This window comes from Sesamum indicum, linkage group LG9, assembly GCF_026168435.1.
Source record: "Sesamum indicum cultivar Baizhima isolate 11 linkage group LG9, ASM2616843v1, whole genome shotgun sequence".
In the NCBI taxonomy this organism is placed as follows: Eukaryota; Viridiplantae; Streptophyta; class Magnoliopsida; order Lamiales; family Pedaliaceae; genus Sesamum; species Sesamum indicum.
The window spans coordinates 2,152,008-2,168,268 of record NC_142665.1 but is presented as its reverse complement, the minus strand read 5'-3'; the positions used below and the strand labels follow the sequence as shown (position 1 = coordinate 2,168,268).

Sequence of the window (16,261 nt, the reverse complement as noted above, 5' to 3'; positions counted from 1 at the left end):
TGGTTTACAGATCGCCACATATTGACACGAAACCTAGAAGTCTTCTCAAATTTTTTTTTAATTCAAATCAAATTTAGTTAGATCTGAATCGATTATATGGTAAATATGGCATCTTGTCTTATAATGGATATATAGTTTTGAAAAAATACTATGTGATTAGTTTGGTTCGATCAAATTTGATTTATGTCATAATTTTTCAGAACTCCTTAGCTAAAACCCTAAAAAGGAACAATTTTGCGAAACTTACCCCTCACCAATAAATAAATAAATAAAATAATTAATATTTGTTGAAATGTGTTTTCAGAATTAGAAAAGGAAAAAGAAAAGAAAAAAAGGGTATGTTAGATTTTACTTTTATTGACTGATTAGGAATTGCAAACCCAGGTTGGTTCACGCTATGGGCCAAGCCCAATCACTCCAAGACCGTCTTTGTATTTCGAGGCCCACTAATAGCTTTGTGAAGCAGGTCCCGCATAAATATGCAGACCGAATTCTGTTGTTGCACAATGGTTGTCGTACCAATGCGTGTATTGTGTATATTTATTTTTAAATTACAGTTTTAATTTAATTATTTTAATTTTTTTAAAAAAAATACGTGTCAATTATACATTAGTGTCACACTGAATATGATAGCAAATGCAGAAGAAGGATTCTATTTTTGTACACGAGGAAGGTAAATGAAGTAAAAAATGCAATATGACTTGAAATAAAAAAATCGATCCCAAATTTATTTATCCTTAGTACAAAAAATGCAATAGTGGCTAACAGGATTTTCAACCAAAACTGAATTATGAAAAAATGGAAACAACTAGGAATAGGAATCTTGGTCCAACATATTAGGTATTGTTTGGCTGCAATGTTACAAGCTCATGCACCATAACTCTTCACTGTATATCCTAATTATCCCCCTTACATGGGCCACCAAAATCAGGATCATTGTCTTTCTTTTTCCTTTTATGAATCCCACATTCATTTTTCAGTTTTTACAGTTGAGAATTGACTTTCCCCTGCCGGGACAATCTCTATTGCTACAATGAACAAATGTAAGAAACCAAAAAAGAATATTGGTAATAATCAGAATGCTGCACAATGTGAAGGCAGCCCTGTTTCATGATCCACCATAACTCTCTCTGTTGGCCTGCATTCTAGTACATCCTGTCCCAACTTAGCTCCGGCCGCCTTCAGACCTTTCAGCGATAATGCCTGGTTGAAGAGGTTCAATGACGGTAGCTTTGAGGCTGGAGGCAGTTTTCCATTAGGCAACAGATTCCGGAAGTCTTGGTTCAACAACGGCACCTCAAAGTCCGCCTTGTCGTGCCTAACGACGTTGTCTTTTGCACTGATATGAGCTCCGGGCTCCATGTGATTGGTCGAGAAGCTTGCTTGGTTCGGGAAGTTGGGGTACAGGCTAACGTATCCTCTGAGGTACATCATGTCTATCAGGAACTTCTTCCACGAGGCTTGCCAGCCGTTGGTTCTTGATTTTGGGATTTGGACAGGGTTTTGTTTGGCATCCTCGGTGAATCTCATGTTCATGTAGACATAGAATTCCCTCCAGTGTTTTGGGAAAAAAACTGCACCCCAACTGCAGGGTAGCTGGTGGAGATACGGTGTGTTTGGATGGATGCGTTTGAAGAACTCGGTTGCGTTCCATTTAGGCCTTTCTTTCACAACTTCAACCAAACGTGGGGTGTATAGGGAGATCGACGAGAGCTCAGGTAGAGAGACCTGAGGGTCGTAGTGGTAAGCAAGAAGGGCGTATTTGATCCAGAGGTAGTAGTAAGGTGAGACTTCTATGTCATCCTCGAGTAGTAGGCCAAAGTCGTCGTCTGAGGATGGATACCAGCTTTCACTGACTGCTCGGATTAGCCCTCCTTGGATGATTCGTCTACGAAGAATTTTAGGGCCGTGTGGCCAGTCAAATGAGTTCACTAGCTTTAATGTTGCTGCATCAACTTTGCTGTCCATGTTGAAAGTTATGGGAACCTCGTCTCCCAAGTAGTATGCGTTGCTCAGAGACTTCAGCAGCCTTGCGAGAGAATGAGCCCGGTTTTGTGTGATAATGCTTACTGATAGCCTCATCCGATTCCAATCTGGTCATAGCAAACGAAAAAGGTTAGAGGAGTAGAAGATAAAGAAACAAGAAAAAGCAATGGATTTTAGTACGAAAAAACAGTCTTACTGGGCAATGCTGTCGAGCGAAGATCAGCCATCCAGAGAGCCTTTGGGACTGAAGCTCTTGGTAAAAGGACCAATGCCGAACCATTTGCATTAGTCTCCGATGCCATCTTCAGAGCTTTCTTCACGTTTGAGTCGATATCTGAAACAGTGATCACCACGCTTGGGTTGTGGATTTTTATTAACCCTTTCATGCTAGCATACACAGCTTGCAAAACGGGCACCTCTGAGTTTGAAATCCCGGATAGAGCACCGATTCCCAGATCGAAAATCTTGAACCGTCTCTCCTTGCACACGGCCTTGGGCCATTTCAGGGCTGCAGCTGCATCTTCACAGGGGCAGAAGTTGCCCCCTGAGACAACGATATAAGCCTTTTTCCCAACAGTGCTTCTGAACTTTTCAAGAAGAGGGGACAGGGCTTTAACTTCTTCCACAGAGTGGGCGTAGAAGAGTGCATCGATCTTTTGTGGGTACATTGCTGCCCATTGAGTTATGTAACCAGTTGACAGGGCCTTCCACCATTGATCGTCTCGTACTTGAACAATGTCTTTGAAAATTACGGTTGTTTCAGATACATAAGCGAGCCTGTGCTCACTGTCGCCCCACGTTTCTTTGTCGTTCGGATCAACTGGCAGCACGAATGAACCAGCGTTTCTGTACTTCTGAAGCTGATAGCTGCATGCACATTTTATTGAACATTGATCAGAGATTTAAAGCAGAATTCACATTGCACAGATCTGTTTCTTACACTAAATATCTTTGTCATTATGTTCTTTGGACAGTGATTAACACAATAAATCTATGTCCAATCCAATTCTGACCAAGATTCACTAAATGATTATTCCTAAAAACCAAATAAGGCAAGAAATACGTCATAATTCCATCAGGATATATAGTCTACGATGTTGGCGAGAACTATAGCATTACCAGAAGTAATAATAAATCGACATACCTCAAGTGCAGATCTTCTCCGGTCATGAAGGTGAACGGTGTCTCGATGAAAAGCGTTTTGATAAGCTCGGCGGAAAGAAACCAAGAGCTGGAGAGAAAATCAACCTGTACAACTCTGTCGATGGTGATATCATAAGCTGGATCAGGCAAATAAAGACCAGCCTCCTTTGAACGGAACTTTCTATAGCTGGGGAATGTGAAGTCCTTCTGTCGAAAAGGCAGAATCCTCCCAATACTCCCTAGAACAGAATTCTTGTACTTCTCTGTTCCTGCTACATGAGACAGAATCTGCAGCATTTTCCTTCCAGGTATCATGTCATCATCCAGTATATATACCAGATCAGCTTCTGTCTGCAAAGCCATTTGGAACCTCCCGTAGTACTTGAAATCATAGCTTGAACTGATGAAACTGATTCTTGAGTTGTTATAGCTGTCCACTATTCTCTTCAGGGATTGCTCATTAGGACTTCCAAACGACAGCACCCAAACGTGATGAAATGGTAGTGTCTGGTGGAGCAAAGAGTCGAGTTGAGCACATAACGTCTTCCGTTTAAAATGGTTCAGAATGACAGTCACTTTGGGGACGTTCGGCCCACGCAAATCCCACTTGGATTTCATTGCCATTAGCTCAGAAAGCGTCTCAGTCCCGATTTTTGTTTTTTGGAAATCGAGCACCTCTTGATAGAGTTCCCTCTTCAACTTGATCATCACAGCATCATTCGACTTCTTCTGCACAAAATCTATCTTCTCATTCTCACAAACTTCTGATGGACTAATTGGTGGGATTTCAGCCCTGATGAGGGAGTTGGATTCTTGGTAATGGCTCACAACATGTGGGGTGACCATCAACTGCTTCCACTGCTGTGCAATACGCGTCGCCCATGAGAAGTCCGGTTTGGTCCTCAAGTCCACAGACGGGCTCATATAATACAGCAGAAATGTCGCATAAACTGCAAATGCAAACTGCAAGCACGTTAACACCGTCACAAGACGAGCCGAGGAGCCCTTTTGCCCTCTCAACTTCCCCTTTCCCCCCATGTATTCACTCAGCATTCCCTCCAAATAATCTCCATTTCTCGTTGCTGGATTCCGTGAAAAGCCCAGCATCCTCACAAATGCAGCAAGAATCACTAAAACCTGCAACATGTAACAGCATTTCAGTTAAATCAGCAGCAATTATACACTCAAAACAAGAAACAAACATCGAAATCACCAACTCTAGCACAATTCCTATCAAATGGAGAATCTTGCATATCCTCTATTTTTACCTTGATTTGACAAAACAGGCGGACAATGAGCTCTTATGAAGTTCGGTTTGTAATGAAAAGTGTGCAAGTTGATTAACATATATAGAGAATAGAGGGGGGCGGACAGAGAAGTGTGTGCTAAGCAATAAAGTGTGATGAGGGAGGCCATGGAAAACGCAGCAAAGGTCACATGGGGTTAGCCCCTAAGAATTATAAAAGTAATGAGCAATGTGAACGAGCGCTTCCTACACTTTCTTCGCATATGGAAAAAAACTCATCAGGGGGGACTAATTAAAAAGCCTGCTGCGTCGCCGCGAAAACAGGCCACCCCTGCATTTTTGGCACTTCAATTCAAGTTTTTTCCTATTGCATCAACTTGCATTGATGCCTGAAAATGGAAGACTTTTATGAAAAACAAATACATTCAACATTAAAATAAAAGGTAAGAAGTTGTATCAATTTCAGAAGCAGCTGAAAATAGAATTTATTAAAATAATAGTTGAATTGAGAATCCTAGAAGCTGAAGCTACTGAAAAAGCTCTTAAGCTCTGAATCTCAGAAGCTCCAAGAGTCAGATGTTTCTCTTCAGGACAACTCAAAGCATCACATTTTCCCAAGAAAACTTCATAAAAAGCAATTGAGAATCATAAGTTTGTCAAACCTCAATCCTCATAATCAGCAAAACCACTAAACTTAATTAGCACTACAGCTTATTATTCTACTTAAAAACAAAAGACATCATAAATACCTTGACAGCAAAGAAATAGATACGAGGGAAGGGACCGACGTCGAGCCCTTTTCTTCTTCAGCAAAATAAGCTAAAAGCTGGTTAAGAAAAGCTTAGAACATGCAGCTTATGGAATTAATAAGCTACGTAGAGATGTGTATAATTAGAATGAATGAAGATTGAGAAGGAAGAAACTTATATGTAGGCAAAAAATAGCAGGATGGAGGAGGTTGACTTTGAGCAGCTGTCTAAATGTACGTACTATGTGAAGATGAACATTGCAGAAAAATACATTGTTAATGGCTTTTTGCCAAACTTTTGGCTAGCTGAAAGTTAAGCATAAGCTCTTCTTTTTTAGTTGATTTTTTTTTTTTTATAAAATAATTTGCTCGCATTGTGGAGGATTCAATTTCGTGTGGCTCTTTCTTGGAAGGAAATAAGCTGGAAGCTGTAGCCGTTTCTTGAGCTTATTATAATCACTTTTTATGTGTGATGAGATGAGACTTATCATATATTAATATTTATTAATTGTTTCTAATCTAAATATTATTGAAATTTTGATTGATATCTTAAAATTATGGTACAATTATTATTTTTTATAATGTCTGATTTTTAGGGATTATGGTGGGGGGCATTGTAGAATAAGTAATAAAATAGAGAATTAGGTAACATGGAAATAAATAATTATGATGAATTGGATTATATGTAATTATTTATGTATTTAAGTAAATGAAAAGCTTCAACTGCTACCTTGAACAAAATCTCAAAATCGAGAATCTTAGACTGATTAAGTCAAAGAAGGGAAATTATATTACATGCATGGGAGAAATAAGTGGGAAATAATAATTAAAAAAAATTTATGCAAATGTCATCATGTCACTTAGAAATTATAAATCCGAATTAGTTGAAAGTTTTTTGTATTAAATATAAGTGATTGAGGGGTTCTTTTTCTTTGATTTTAATTTTTTTGGGACCTCGTTGTAAAAGATAATTATGGAAAATGGTTAAATTTAGCTTGCAAAAGCTTATGAAATTGACATTTATCTGATATAAATATAAAATAAATTGCACAACAATTAATTTTACTTATTTTATTTCCTTCATATTTGATAACGATGTCTAAAATTTAAGCACACAATTCATCACATTGTTTAATACATTAATTCAAATTAAAAAATTAATCCAATACAACAGTAATTATGGTCCACAGCTACTTGAAAATTTTGGGAATTCACTAAAACGCCTGTACCTCGTTTATTAATCTCAAAACAAAAACTATCCGTTCATCTTTAATAGGGTTGTACCAATTCGATCTCGACCCAACTTGAACCTGAATATGTAGGGATTCACGATGACAACCCATCATCTCTAGATCAATAGCTCATGTGAATTAGTGCAGCTCGATTCGTCTATTAAATATTAGCATCTATGTCCCAAATACAATTTTTCTTACTCCATACTTTCGTACGGTATTTATTTCCTTTTTCTCCTATAATCTAGTTGACTTAAGTATTATAGGGTTATAATCAGGGTTCCTAGTATTGTTCTCAATATTTCTTATCTTGCGGGATATACTACAAGATTCCAAACTTACGTAAATATATTTGGACTTTTTCATATTTATCCCCTAACCGAACCTTCTAAATTCAAATATACATCCAATTTCAAGTTAACGAATACACTCAGATGAAATAAAAATATAAAAAAACTACTATAAAAATAGCAGTGGATCAACATTTATAAAATTTGAATCTATAATATTTTAATTATGGATTTTCAAACTTACCACTCAAATAAGAGTTCAGTTTGCGCAAAACTTAAAATTTCTGATCATCCAAGTTTATACTATAGACATTGGTAGCACGATTTATGGGTTCTTGGTTGGAGAATGATATATAATTATTACATTATTGCACAAAAAGGGGCCCCAAATCAGAAAAGAGGACGATTCGATTGAAAGAACTTGTAGAAAAGAAAAAGGGAGAGAGAGGAAAGCCTTTTTTAATGGACTTTCAACATTAATCAAATTGGGCATGCTCAACTTGAGTAGTTGGGGGTCAAACAACGTACATCATGCACAACATACACTAATTATTTAATTAATCTTAATTAATAAATTAATCTCCTATGTATTAAACTTTTTATGCCATAAATAACTTTATTATACTACAGTTCTTCATCCCTATTTTTTTTTTTTTTGACTTGCAATAATTATACTAGGCAATAGAGGTCGGAATGACATCAAATGTATTAATTATCACTGTTAGTTAACATTATGTAATTAATTAATTATTATTAAAGAATAATATCCATACAAGAGCCTATTTAATTAAATTTATTTAAAATATCTTATAAATTTATACATTTTATAACATACTTTTAAAATTTATAAAGTAATTAAATACGAGCTTTGAAATATTTGGATAAAATAAGATTGTAAAATTTATAAACATACAATTACTTATGAAAATTTTGTAATTGATATAATGAAAGTTGATTGACTTTGTTAGATTTTCAAATAAGTTGAGAATTTCTTACTTTTTCTAAAAAAATTATTAAGTTCCCAATATCTTATTTTTCTGATTTTGTAAGCTTATTTTTAAAAAAAATTAGGTAACACTTTTCACCATCTTATAGTTAATATCATTTTTAGTTACTAATAAATAAATAAATAAATAAACAAAAAAACATTTGTCTAACTCTAAAATTGGACGACCTTTGTAGCTATTAATTTGTAATTAATTAATATCCTAACAATTAATATTCTTTATATAGTAGCTTCAACATCTTGAATATTTTGTGAGTTAATGTGTAATTGAAGAAAACAAAAGATTAATTATACCGCAATTGGCTATATATAGATGAAAAGGTTAAATATTAAATATTGCAATTAGGAAAAAAAAAAGACATGATTACATGTTTAGATATATCATTATAATGTCGCACTGTCAGATCCCATAGATACGTCGATTGTTATTTTACTTCAATAATAATTATTGATTAATATAAATATTTGATATTAATAATTATTATAATTATTGGTCATTGAGACGATGCATGATATAATTATAATTAATTTATTAAAAGAAAAAAGAATTGAGATATTGCGAAAGATGAGTACGTAGTCACGTTCATATCTACTGCTATAACAAATTAATCATTGTTTGTGAGAAATTATCGAAAAGAATTATTACATTAATATTATTGTCCGTAGTTGGCTTTTTCCATTGTATTTATTCGAAAGAAGGTTCACATGATCACAAGTAAAAGTTGTCAACTTTCCAGCAAATCCTTCCATTCCAGTGGGGTTGACTTTGCATTATCATTATTAAAAAATATATATAATTTTGATTTTCATCTGTTTTTTTATAATATTTTTTAAAAAAAAATAAAATAATCACAATGGATTAATTAAAAAACTAGAAAAATCTGTTCAATTGAAAAATTAAGATATATTTAAAGCAACTGATATTTATTTATTTTGAATTGGTGAGACAAAATTAAATTTGAAGAGTAAAATAGTCAAATGGGGATGGGGTGCAGATTGGATCTCATTCACGTGCGAATCCAAACCGGCGCTAAATTTTCGTATTGATCATTAGGGAATAATTACATGAAACTCCCGCAAAAATATATTTATTTATATTTTCCTTTTCACGGTCAAAACTACCAAATAAATAAATAAATTTTGAAAAAAAAATCAACATACGCAGTTGATTTTACGTGTACACTTTATTCATGAACAGCCCAAAACTGCCAAACGCACTCACCATACCAATGCCCAATGTCTAGCAACCCATGCTTGACCTTGATTGGTGATTGGCTTGTTTTTCCATGGAATAATACGGTAGCGTTTAATTTTATAATGATATCATAAATTGCTTATTGATAAAAACATTACATTTTACATTATTCTTTATATTATTCTAAGATACTAAACTGATTACATATATTAATAATTTCACACAAAATACAATTGAGAAATTTATCAATAAAAATTTAGATTTATGCATGCTATAAAATTTCTTCCTAGGAAATATGAGTTGTGAATAAAATTCCAAAATAGGGTCAAATATTTTCTTGTCTGTTATGAGTTTGTTTTTTCTTTGAAATGAATTGTTAAACATTTGGTCAACACTGAGAATCTGGTCTTTAATTGGAGTAGTACCTAAACAGACTTTTATCGAGGCATTTTCACATGGTTTGGACTCTTCTCTAGGAATAACAAATCAATTCCGTGCTACATTATTATTATTATTATTAATTGGGCTGTTGATTTTTGCAAGTTTTTATTTTTGGCTATTTGCGAGAATTTCAGGCACTGATGAAGCGCAATTCAATAATATATTGATTTTTTTTTCTAGTGGTATTAAGATATAATTCTCTTTATTTCTGAACAATTTGAACTCTTAACTTTTTTACTTATTAATCCGCAATGCTCTTTGTATTTTTAATTTGGATAAAAAATCATGGAATACCAAATAAATTTTAACAGTAGTTCTTGGTTAATTTTATATTGATAATTAATATATATTAATTATTAATTTATAATATAATTATAATCGACTCATAATATATATATATATATATATATTAAATATTATAGACAAATCAAATTGAGCAGATAATACATGATGTGCAGTTTAGTTAAATTGAATTAGATCCGCATAAAAGTAGGTGAACATTCATCTGTTTCAATCCCTCCCCTATTTTGGAAATATGATGGTTTTACCATGTCTCTTAATATTATATAATTCAATTTAATATTTTGAAATAAAATCTTATATTGCTTTATTTTTTTTTTAATTGAAAAAAACCTCTATAAGAACTTTATATTTGAAGTTTGTTTAAATATTTAAAGTTGACTTGAGGAAGGCCGAAATGGGCCACAGCGCGCATAATTATCGTGGCACTTTGGGCCTTATGGGCCCAGAAACCCTATCACCTGTATATTAGGCACCTCCGTTCTACCTTTTTCTTTTCTGTTTATCCAACATATCTGACAAATACTTTATATTTTTATGCTTCTTTGGAAATTAATTGAAAATTTATAAATTTTACTATAATTTTTAATTTAATATATATAGTTTTACTATAAGCTAATTTAATATAATTTAAAAATTCAAAATATAAAAAAAAAGTAAGTTGTTAATTGATATCTATACTTAAGTATTCTTTATCTCTTAAAATTTAAATAAAAATTAAAAAGTTTAAATAGAAATTTTGCTCCTCTGAGCTAAAAATAAATACTATGCTTTAACTTTACGTTTTCATAAAATTATTTGTACCTTTTTTCTTCTTTATAAATTTATCTTTAATTACTTTAGGCTCCAACATTTTGATCTACAACTATGAATCTAAAGATCTACAACCATTTTTAAAAATCGAAAATCGAATCGGACGTGCTCAGTTTAGTTCGGTTAAAATCAAACTCGGTTTATTTTTTTTTTTGGTTTTTTAACTGAAAAAATTGATTTTTTTAAAAATATATATATAAATAATTTTAGTATTTTTTCAATTTTGTTAAAAAATACATGTACAAAAATATCAAATCTAAAAAGTAAAATGTAAATTCGTGATAAAATTCATATGATTATATTAAAAATTTATTTACAAAAAGATTATCATAATGTACTAAATTGTTGATTAAGCTTATTATCCGATAACATAAACTAAAATAGTAAAATACCATATTTTAAATATTTAAATAATAAAGAATTGAAAATTGAGGAACGAGTTAGAAAAAAAAAAGAGTGGACAAAGAGTAAAGTTAAAAGTAAAATATATAATATACTATATAATAATATATATAAATTTCATTTTCGAGTCACCAACGGTGAAAAAAAAACCAATCGAAAAATTGAATTTTTTTTAATAAAACCGAAAAATTTCGGTTGGATTTTCGTTGGGACCAAATTTTCGGTTGGATTCAACATATTTAATTGAATTGTGAACAGCCGTAGGGAAAGCACACCACTCTAAGGCATATCCAAAATGGCAGTAGCCCTCAAACAATTACAAGAGACATATGTATATTTGTCCCCACTAAGATTGTAGAGGTTGAAGTTAGTGCTACTAAGCTCAACATGTACCAAGTACACATACATGTACTTTAATGTCCTTTTCGTAAAAGTTCAAGATTCCCACATATCCTAAGAAGTGTCCTATCTTCTTACAATGTGTGTTTCAATGTCTTTTTGTTGTCAAGAAATCAAGGACCATGATGGGCTCAAAGAGGTGTATTGCACCATTGACTCAAAAGGCATTTTCGATGGTGATGGAGGAGAAATTGGAGATGTCATGGAGATTTACTATCACACATCCCCTTGTTGAAACGAATGGATGAGGAAAGTGTTGACAACTTCTTTGAGTTGTTTGCTTATGTGGATTGACAAAAGCATTGGATGGGGACAATTCATTCCAAGTCAAGTTTGAAAAAAAGATGGATTCTTGAAATTTAAATTTAAGGTTAACCTCATTTTCTTTCTTAAAACTTCTTAAATGTTCTGTTTATATGAATTTTGTGCAAAGAAATAAACGTTGAAATCATCAGATAAATTGTAAATATAAAATTTAGGATTAATTGCACTTGAATCTTCTCCAAAAAATGTAAAATTACACCTTTCCCTAAAAAAGTTTTGAAAATACATTTACACTCAACTTCCTTCTACTAAGATATGAACGGAAAATATTGACATTAGCAGCATAAATTACATAAATATTTAATTTTATCCCTCATTTATAAGAGTTTCCTATTTTGATTCTCTTCTTTGACTGAACAATTTTATATTTTCACAATCTCAAGAAAAAAAAAAATGATGGCTTAAAAATGTAAAAACCATTGATATCAATCATACTTCATTTACATGCATGCATCTCCATTCTTAACCAGCCCTTTTCTCCTGTTTCATACAATGTCTCTACTTCTAACTTAGTATTTTGTTTAAAGAATAGTGTCAAACAATCCACATGTTTCAATTTTACATGTATCTCGATCATGACTTCTTCAACGCTATATACTCCACAAATCAATCGTCGTCTACGGACGAAAAATCAGGCTCTGCTGGCTTCTGCAGCGATCCCACCGTTCCAGAACCAGAATCGCTATGCTTATGGTGGACGCCTCTCCTGCTTGCAGCCAATCTTGCTGCATAAACAGAAAATCCTGAACCAGGAGCAGGGCTTTCTTTCTCCGCTCCTGCTCCATTAGATGTTTCCGTTTCCATCACTAGGCTCTCCAAAGCCCTCAACTCAGCAGCACTCTTCCGTTTTTTATACCTCCGCCATGCTGCCTGGACGAAACACGCGGCCCAAGCTCTCCACTGGTGGGAGTAGAATCGGAACTTGTGCCTCAGTTGTTTGCTGTGGAGTCGTCTGAACTGAGCAGCCACGAATTTTAGGTCCTCTGCCCTGAGAGCAAATGCTTCTACTTCGGAGATGGCTTTCACTGTGCGGGTGGATGATGGAAGGATGACGCTCGGACGAGGGTCGAGCGCCCACGTCAGGAGCTCCTCGCCGCAGAAGTCACCAGGACCGATGCGGCATGAATTGAAGAAACCAGTCCGGCCACCGTTGGTTGTGTAGGAGTCGAGATTCCCTCGGATTATGAATAACATTTCGTTCACAGGATCTCCCTCTCGCATTAGACATGTTCCTTGTGTGCATAAGGCCGGTTTGAGCCTCTCGCATATTGCATCCAGCATCCGCTCGTCCATTTGATCGAACAGTGGAACCTGTTGTCAAGAGAGAAGGATCATTTTCTCGATTGCCTCAAATAAACTTATGTGTTTTGAATAGGCCGAGATTGATTTTGGTTTGAACATTAACCTTATCAAAATGTCTAATAAACTCTGCTCTAATATTTAGAATTATTCTAGCATACTACTTAACACTCTGTAAAAAGCAAGAAAAAGAATTAAAAAATTTGATGACTAACCCGTCGAACTAGATCATAACAGAGATGGCGTTTAATGTCTCTCCGGAGATCCAAAGGAAGTCCTTTGAGCAGAGCTTCCTCATCAACTCCTCTTGTCGCTGCCCATTTATACTGATCATACTTCCGCACAGACTGCCTTAACTCTTGCGGTAGCTGCCTGTGATGCATCCACTGTTCAGTATCAGTTCTCTTGATTCTCCATTCCTCTAGTCGAACAGTCGTCGATTGAAGGTATGTCTGCCACAACAACGTGTATCAGCATTTCGAAAAGTAATCTGAATATCGAGTGTAATAACTTTTGCATTGAAGGGTAATTGAGTTGAGGTATATCTGCAGACTTACTTGCATGTTTCCTATGAGCAAGGCAAACAGAACCAGACCAAGAGTCGCAATAATGATGGCAAACATAATTTCTCCAACGTAGGTGCTCGTACCAAGATTTTGTCCCAGAGAACTGCAAAAATCATATACTTACTCAGTAATCTACATCCAAGAATTATGTACTCCTTGATGTCTGAGGTACAAGAACATAATTCTATCGTACCTGAGGTTCTTCAACCCCCACCACAGACAGTAGAAGTACTTATTGAAAAACTTAGCGGTTGTAACCTCAGCCATTACAGCATCTCCATAAATACCAAAAGGGTAAAGGCTGTTTTCAGGATTGCATCGATTTGTGATGTTGCTCGACCGGAACCAGGCATTTCTTGCGCTGTCCGCAACCCTACGGCAGTCAAAGTACTTGTACTGACAGGATGGACTCTCAAGATTGCAGGAGTGTCTCCAGCAAGCTTCTTGCCTCTCAATTGCAAGAAGGTACCAAGAAGCTCCTAAAATCTGGAATTTTAAAACGATGTTAGGCTCTGGGATCAACAGAAGAATGCTTTCTGGGACGAGCTCAAGATAGTTCCTTTTACTTACATGGCTTGCTAACATGTAGAGCATCAAATTATAAGCAGCTCCAGCCCATGCTGTTTCTGTGACAACACCGGTAGCCTTGACAATTTGCGACGAAAGTGGAAATATAAGAAAAAGCCTCGGAATATATTGGAATATGATAATGAACCTCAGGACGTTTTTCGTGTTCATCATTGTCGATCCCCTCAGGTTAGGGATAACAGCCCAAATCAACACCTACACAACACAGACAAGTATAAGGCTTTGTATCACCAGAATCACACAAAAAGACAGCAACTAAAATGAATTCATATGTCGAACCTGAGGTAGCGGAAGAGCAGCAATAGCATCGATCCAGAAATACCTTCGGAAGTATCTCGAAGCGATTTTTGAAGAGTCTATTACAAGCTCTCCTCGGCCAAAAACGCGAGAAGAAGGGGCCACATATGCAGTGCGAAAACGAATATAAATCTGAATCATGTAAAAGATATCTGCTACTGATCTTACAATTGTTAGGATAACCTCAAGAGTGAAACCGATGTCTATGCAAATGTCTTTCTTTACCACTGGCAAGTAAAAGAAGAGAGGGTCGACGAACAAAGACACCAAACAAGCTATCAAGAAAATCTTGTTCCATCGACGAACAGTAGGTCCTCGAGGATCTAGTATCTTTTTCTTCACTCTCTCATAGTCCTCCGAGAAGACTCGGGACAATACTTTAGCTTTCAATGATTTGCTGCCGCTGTTACCCGACTTTTCACCCTTCTTGGAGCTCGACTCCGCTACTCGTGTTCCATCTATTTTATACTTAACTTTGATCACATTTTCGCCGTTGGCTATTGGGAGTTTTGAAAATTCAACATCATCATGGAATCTGCAAGACAAACTCATACTTATGACCTCCTTGATTGTAATAAATCCATAGTAAAACATTAGCAGAAGGACAGAATTTCCAAGAATTTGATGAAAAACAGAGTTGAGAATGCAATAAAGCACACCTTACAGATCTTGAATTAGTATAAGCCATGGCACTTGATCACAAGAACTTGCTGTTGCTATAAATAGATAATTTGATCTGTCGGACGAGAAACGTTGAGAAGTTTGTTAATATCAAGCCAAATACGGGCCGAAAACGACAATCAGCGGATTCATAGCCACTGGGAAAAAGACAATAGCTGTGTTTTGATTCAGAAGAAATCATGTGAGGAAATAAAAGCTATCTTCAACTCCTAGAGTATCAGACCCTCTTATTTCTTTTCTTTTCAGACCCAAAAGTCAGGTCAAACATGTGACCGCTTCCGTTAATTTCCTACCATTTTTTTGTCAATTCTTAAAACCCCTTTTACTGGGATGTCAACTTTTCAAGTTTCATGCTGTAGTTGAACCAGAATCAGTCAAAGCCGTGAACTGTTTCTTTCTTCACTCAATGTAGCATGGGACACGGTACAATTCATAAAAATTGGACATTTTTGCACAAAATGGACAATTACATACATGTTCAAAACCAGAGGAAAACTCAACGCCCAAAATCAAGAACGGCCCAGTTATTACAGTAAATCAATAAAAGAATATAACACAAATAGACCCTCATCAGATAAAGATAACTAAGACATGTTTCTTGTTCAAGAATCCAAGAAAAACCAATCAAGGGATAAAGAAAACTCACAAGCATTTTGCATAGCAAAACTATTCTTTCCAATTCTTGCTGATCAGCTCTGCTGTTTCTCTTTCTGGGGCTTTGTTTCTCTCTCTAAACCAAAAAAGAGTAATCCTTGAGAACCCACCAAAAAAGAAGAAAACAAGAAGATGGGTCAAATTTATAACAAAAAGAACTGTTAAATTTGAGGGGGTTTTTTAATTAGGACAATAAAGTCTCCATCTCTCCTTGTTCTTGCCACCCCAGAAATTCATCAGTTTTTCCTTGTTTCTGAAGGAGACAACAGCGTAAATACAGATTTATCAATTCATAATCTATGTACAGTGCATGGGTGTATGTATTTGTGTATACATATATCTATTGTGTGTAGTGTGTGTGTGTGTGTGTGTGTGTGTGTGAGAGAGAGAGAGAGAGAGAGAGAGAGAGAGAGAGAGAGAGAGAGAGAGAAGAAAGATTGTGTAACAGTATCACATATCTGTCCAGACTAGAGAAGGTTGAGAATGGGGTGGATGGAAGAAGGCAGCCAGCAAGCAGCAGGAGCTAGCCTTTAATTGTGCTTTTATTTAATTCTATTTCTCCCGGTTATACTAAATTTATTATTCACAAACATTTAATTGTTTGTAAAGATCCGAGGTGTTGACTAACTTGGACTCCCCACCTATCCCGTG

The 16,261-nt window shown here is 35.0% G+C and overlaps 2 protein-coding genes across 4 annotated transcripts; both read right to left on the bottom strand.

Annotated features, from left to right (window-relative positions):
- Nucleotides 1–813: 813 nt before the first annotated feature.
- On the bottom strand, nt 814–5,417 carry LOC105170283 (uncharacterized). Of its 2 annotated transcripts, none has more exons than XM_020696569.2 (4): nt 5,125–5,417; nt 3,131–4,266; nt 2,183–2,853; nt 814–2,093 (listed from the first exon to the last, which is right to left on the bottom strand). In XM_020696569.2, the coding sequence occupies exons 2-4, from the start codon at nt 4,234–4,236 to the stop codon at nt 1,075–1,077; spliced, it is 2,796 nt and encodes a 931-aa protein (XP_020552228.1). In that variant the 5' UTR covers nt 4,237–4,266; nt 5,125–5,417; the 3' UTR covers nt 814–1,074. The 2 variants fall into 2 exon arrangements, with proteins under 2 accessions (XP_020552228.1, XP_011089273.1); XM_011090971.3 differs by lacking the exon at nt 5,125–5,417 and adding an exon at nt 4,398–4,882.
- A 6,505-nt stretch (nt 5,418–11,922) lies between these two features.
- On the bottom strand, nt 11,923–16,165 carry CNGC15 (cyclic nucleotide-gated channel 15). Of its 2 annotated transcripts, XM_011090970.3 has the most exons (8): nt 15,603–16,164; nt 14,935–15,011; nt 14,258–14,810; nt 13,961–14,173; nt 13,584–13,876; nt 13,382–13,493; nt 13,040–13,276; nt 11,923–12,836 (listed from the first exon to the last, which is right to left on the bottom strand). In XM_011090970.3, exons 2-8 carry the CDS (start codon nt 14,961–14,963, stop codon nt 12,132–12,134), a joined length of 2,142 nt encoding a protein of 713 aa, XP_011089272.1. In that variant the 5' UTR covers nt 14,964–15,011; nt 15,603–16,164; the 3' UTR covers nt 11,923–12,131. The 2 variants fall into 2 exon arrangements, with proteins under 2 accessions (XP_011089272.1, XP_020552484.1); XM_020696825.2 differs by having other exon boundaries at nt 13,584–14,173; nt 15,603–16,165.
- Nucleotides 16,166–16,261: the final 96 nt, after the last annotated feature.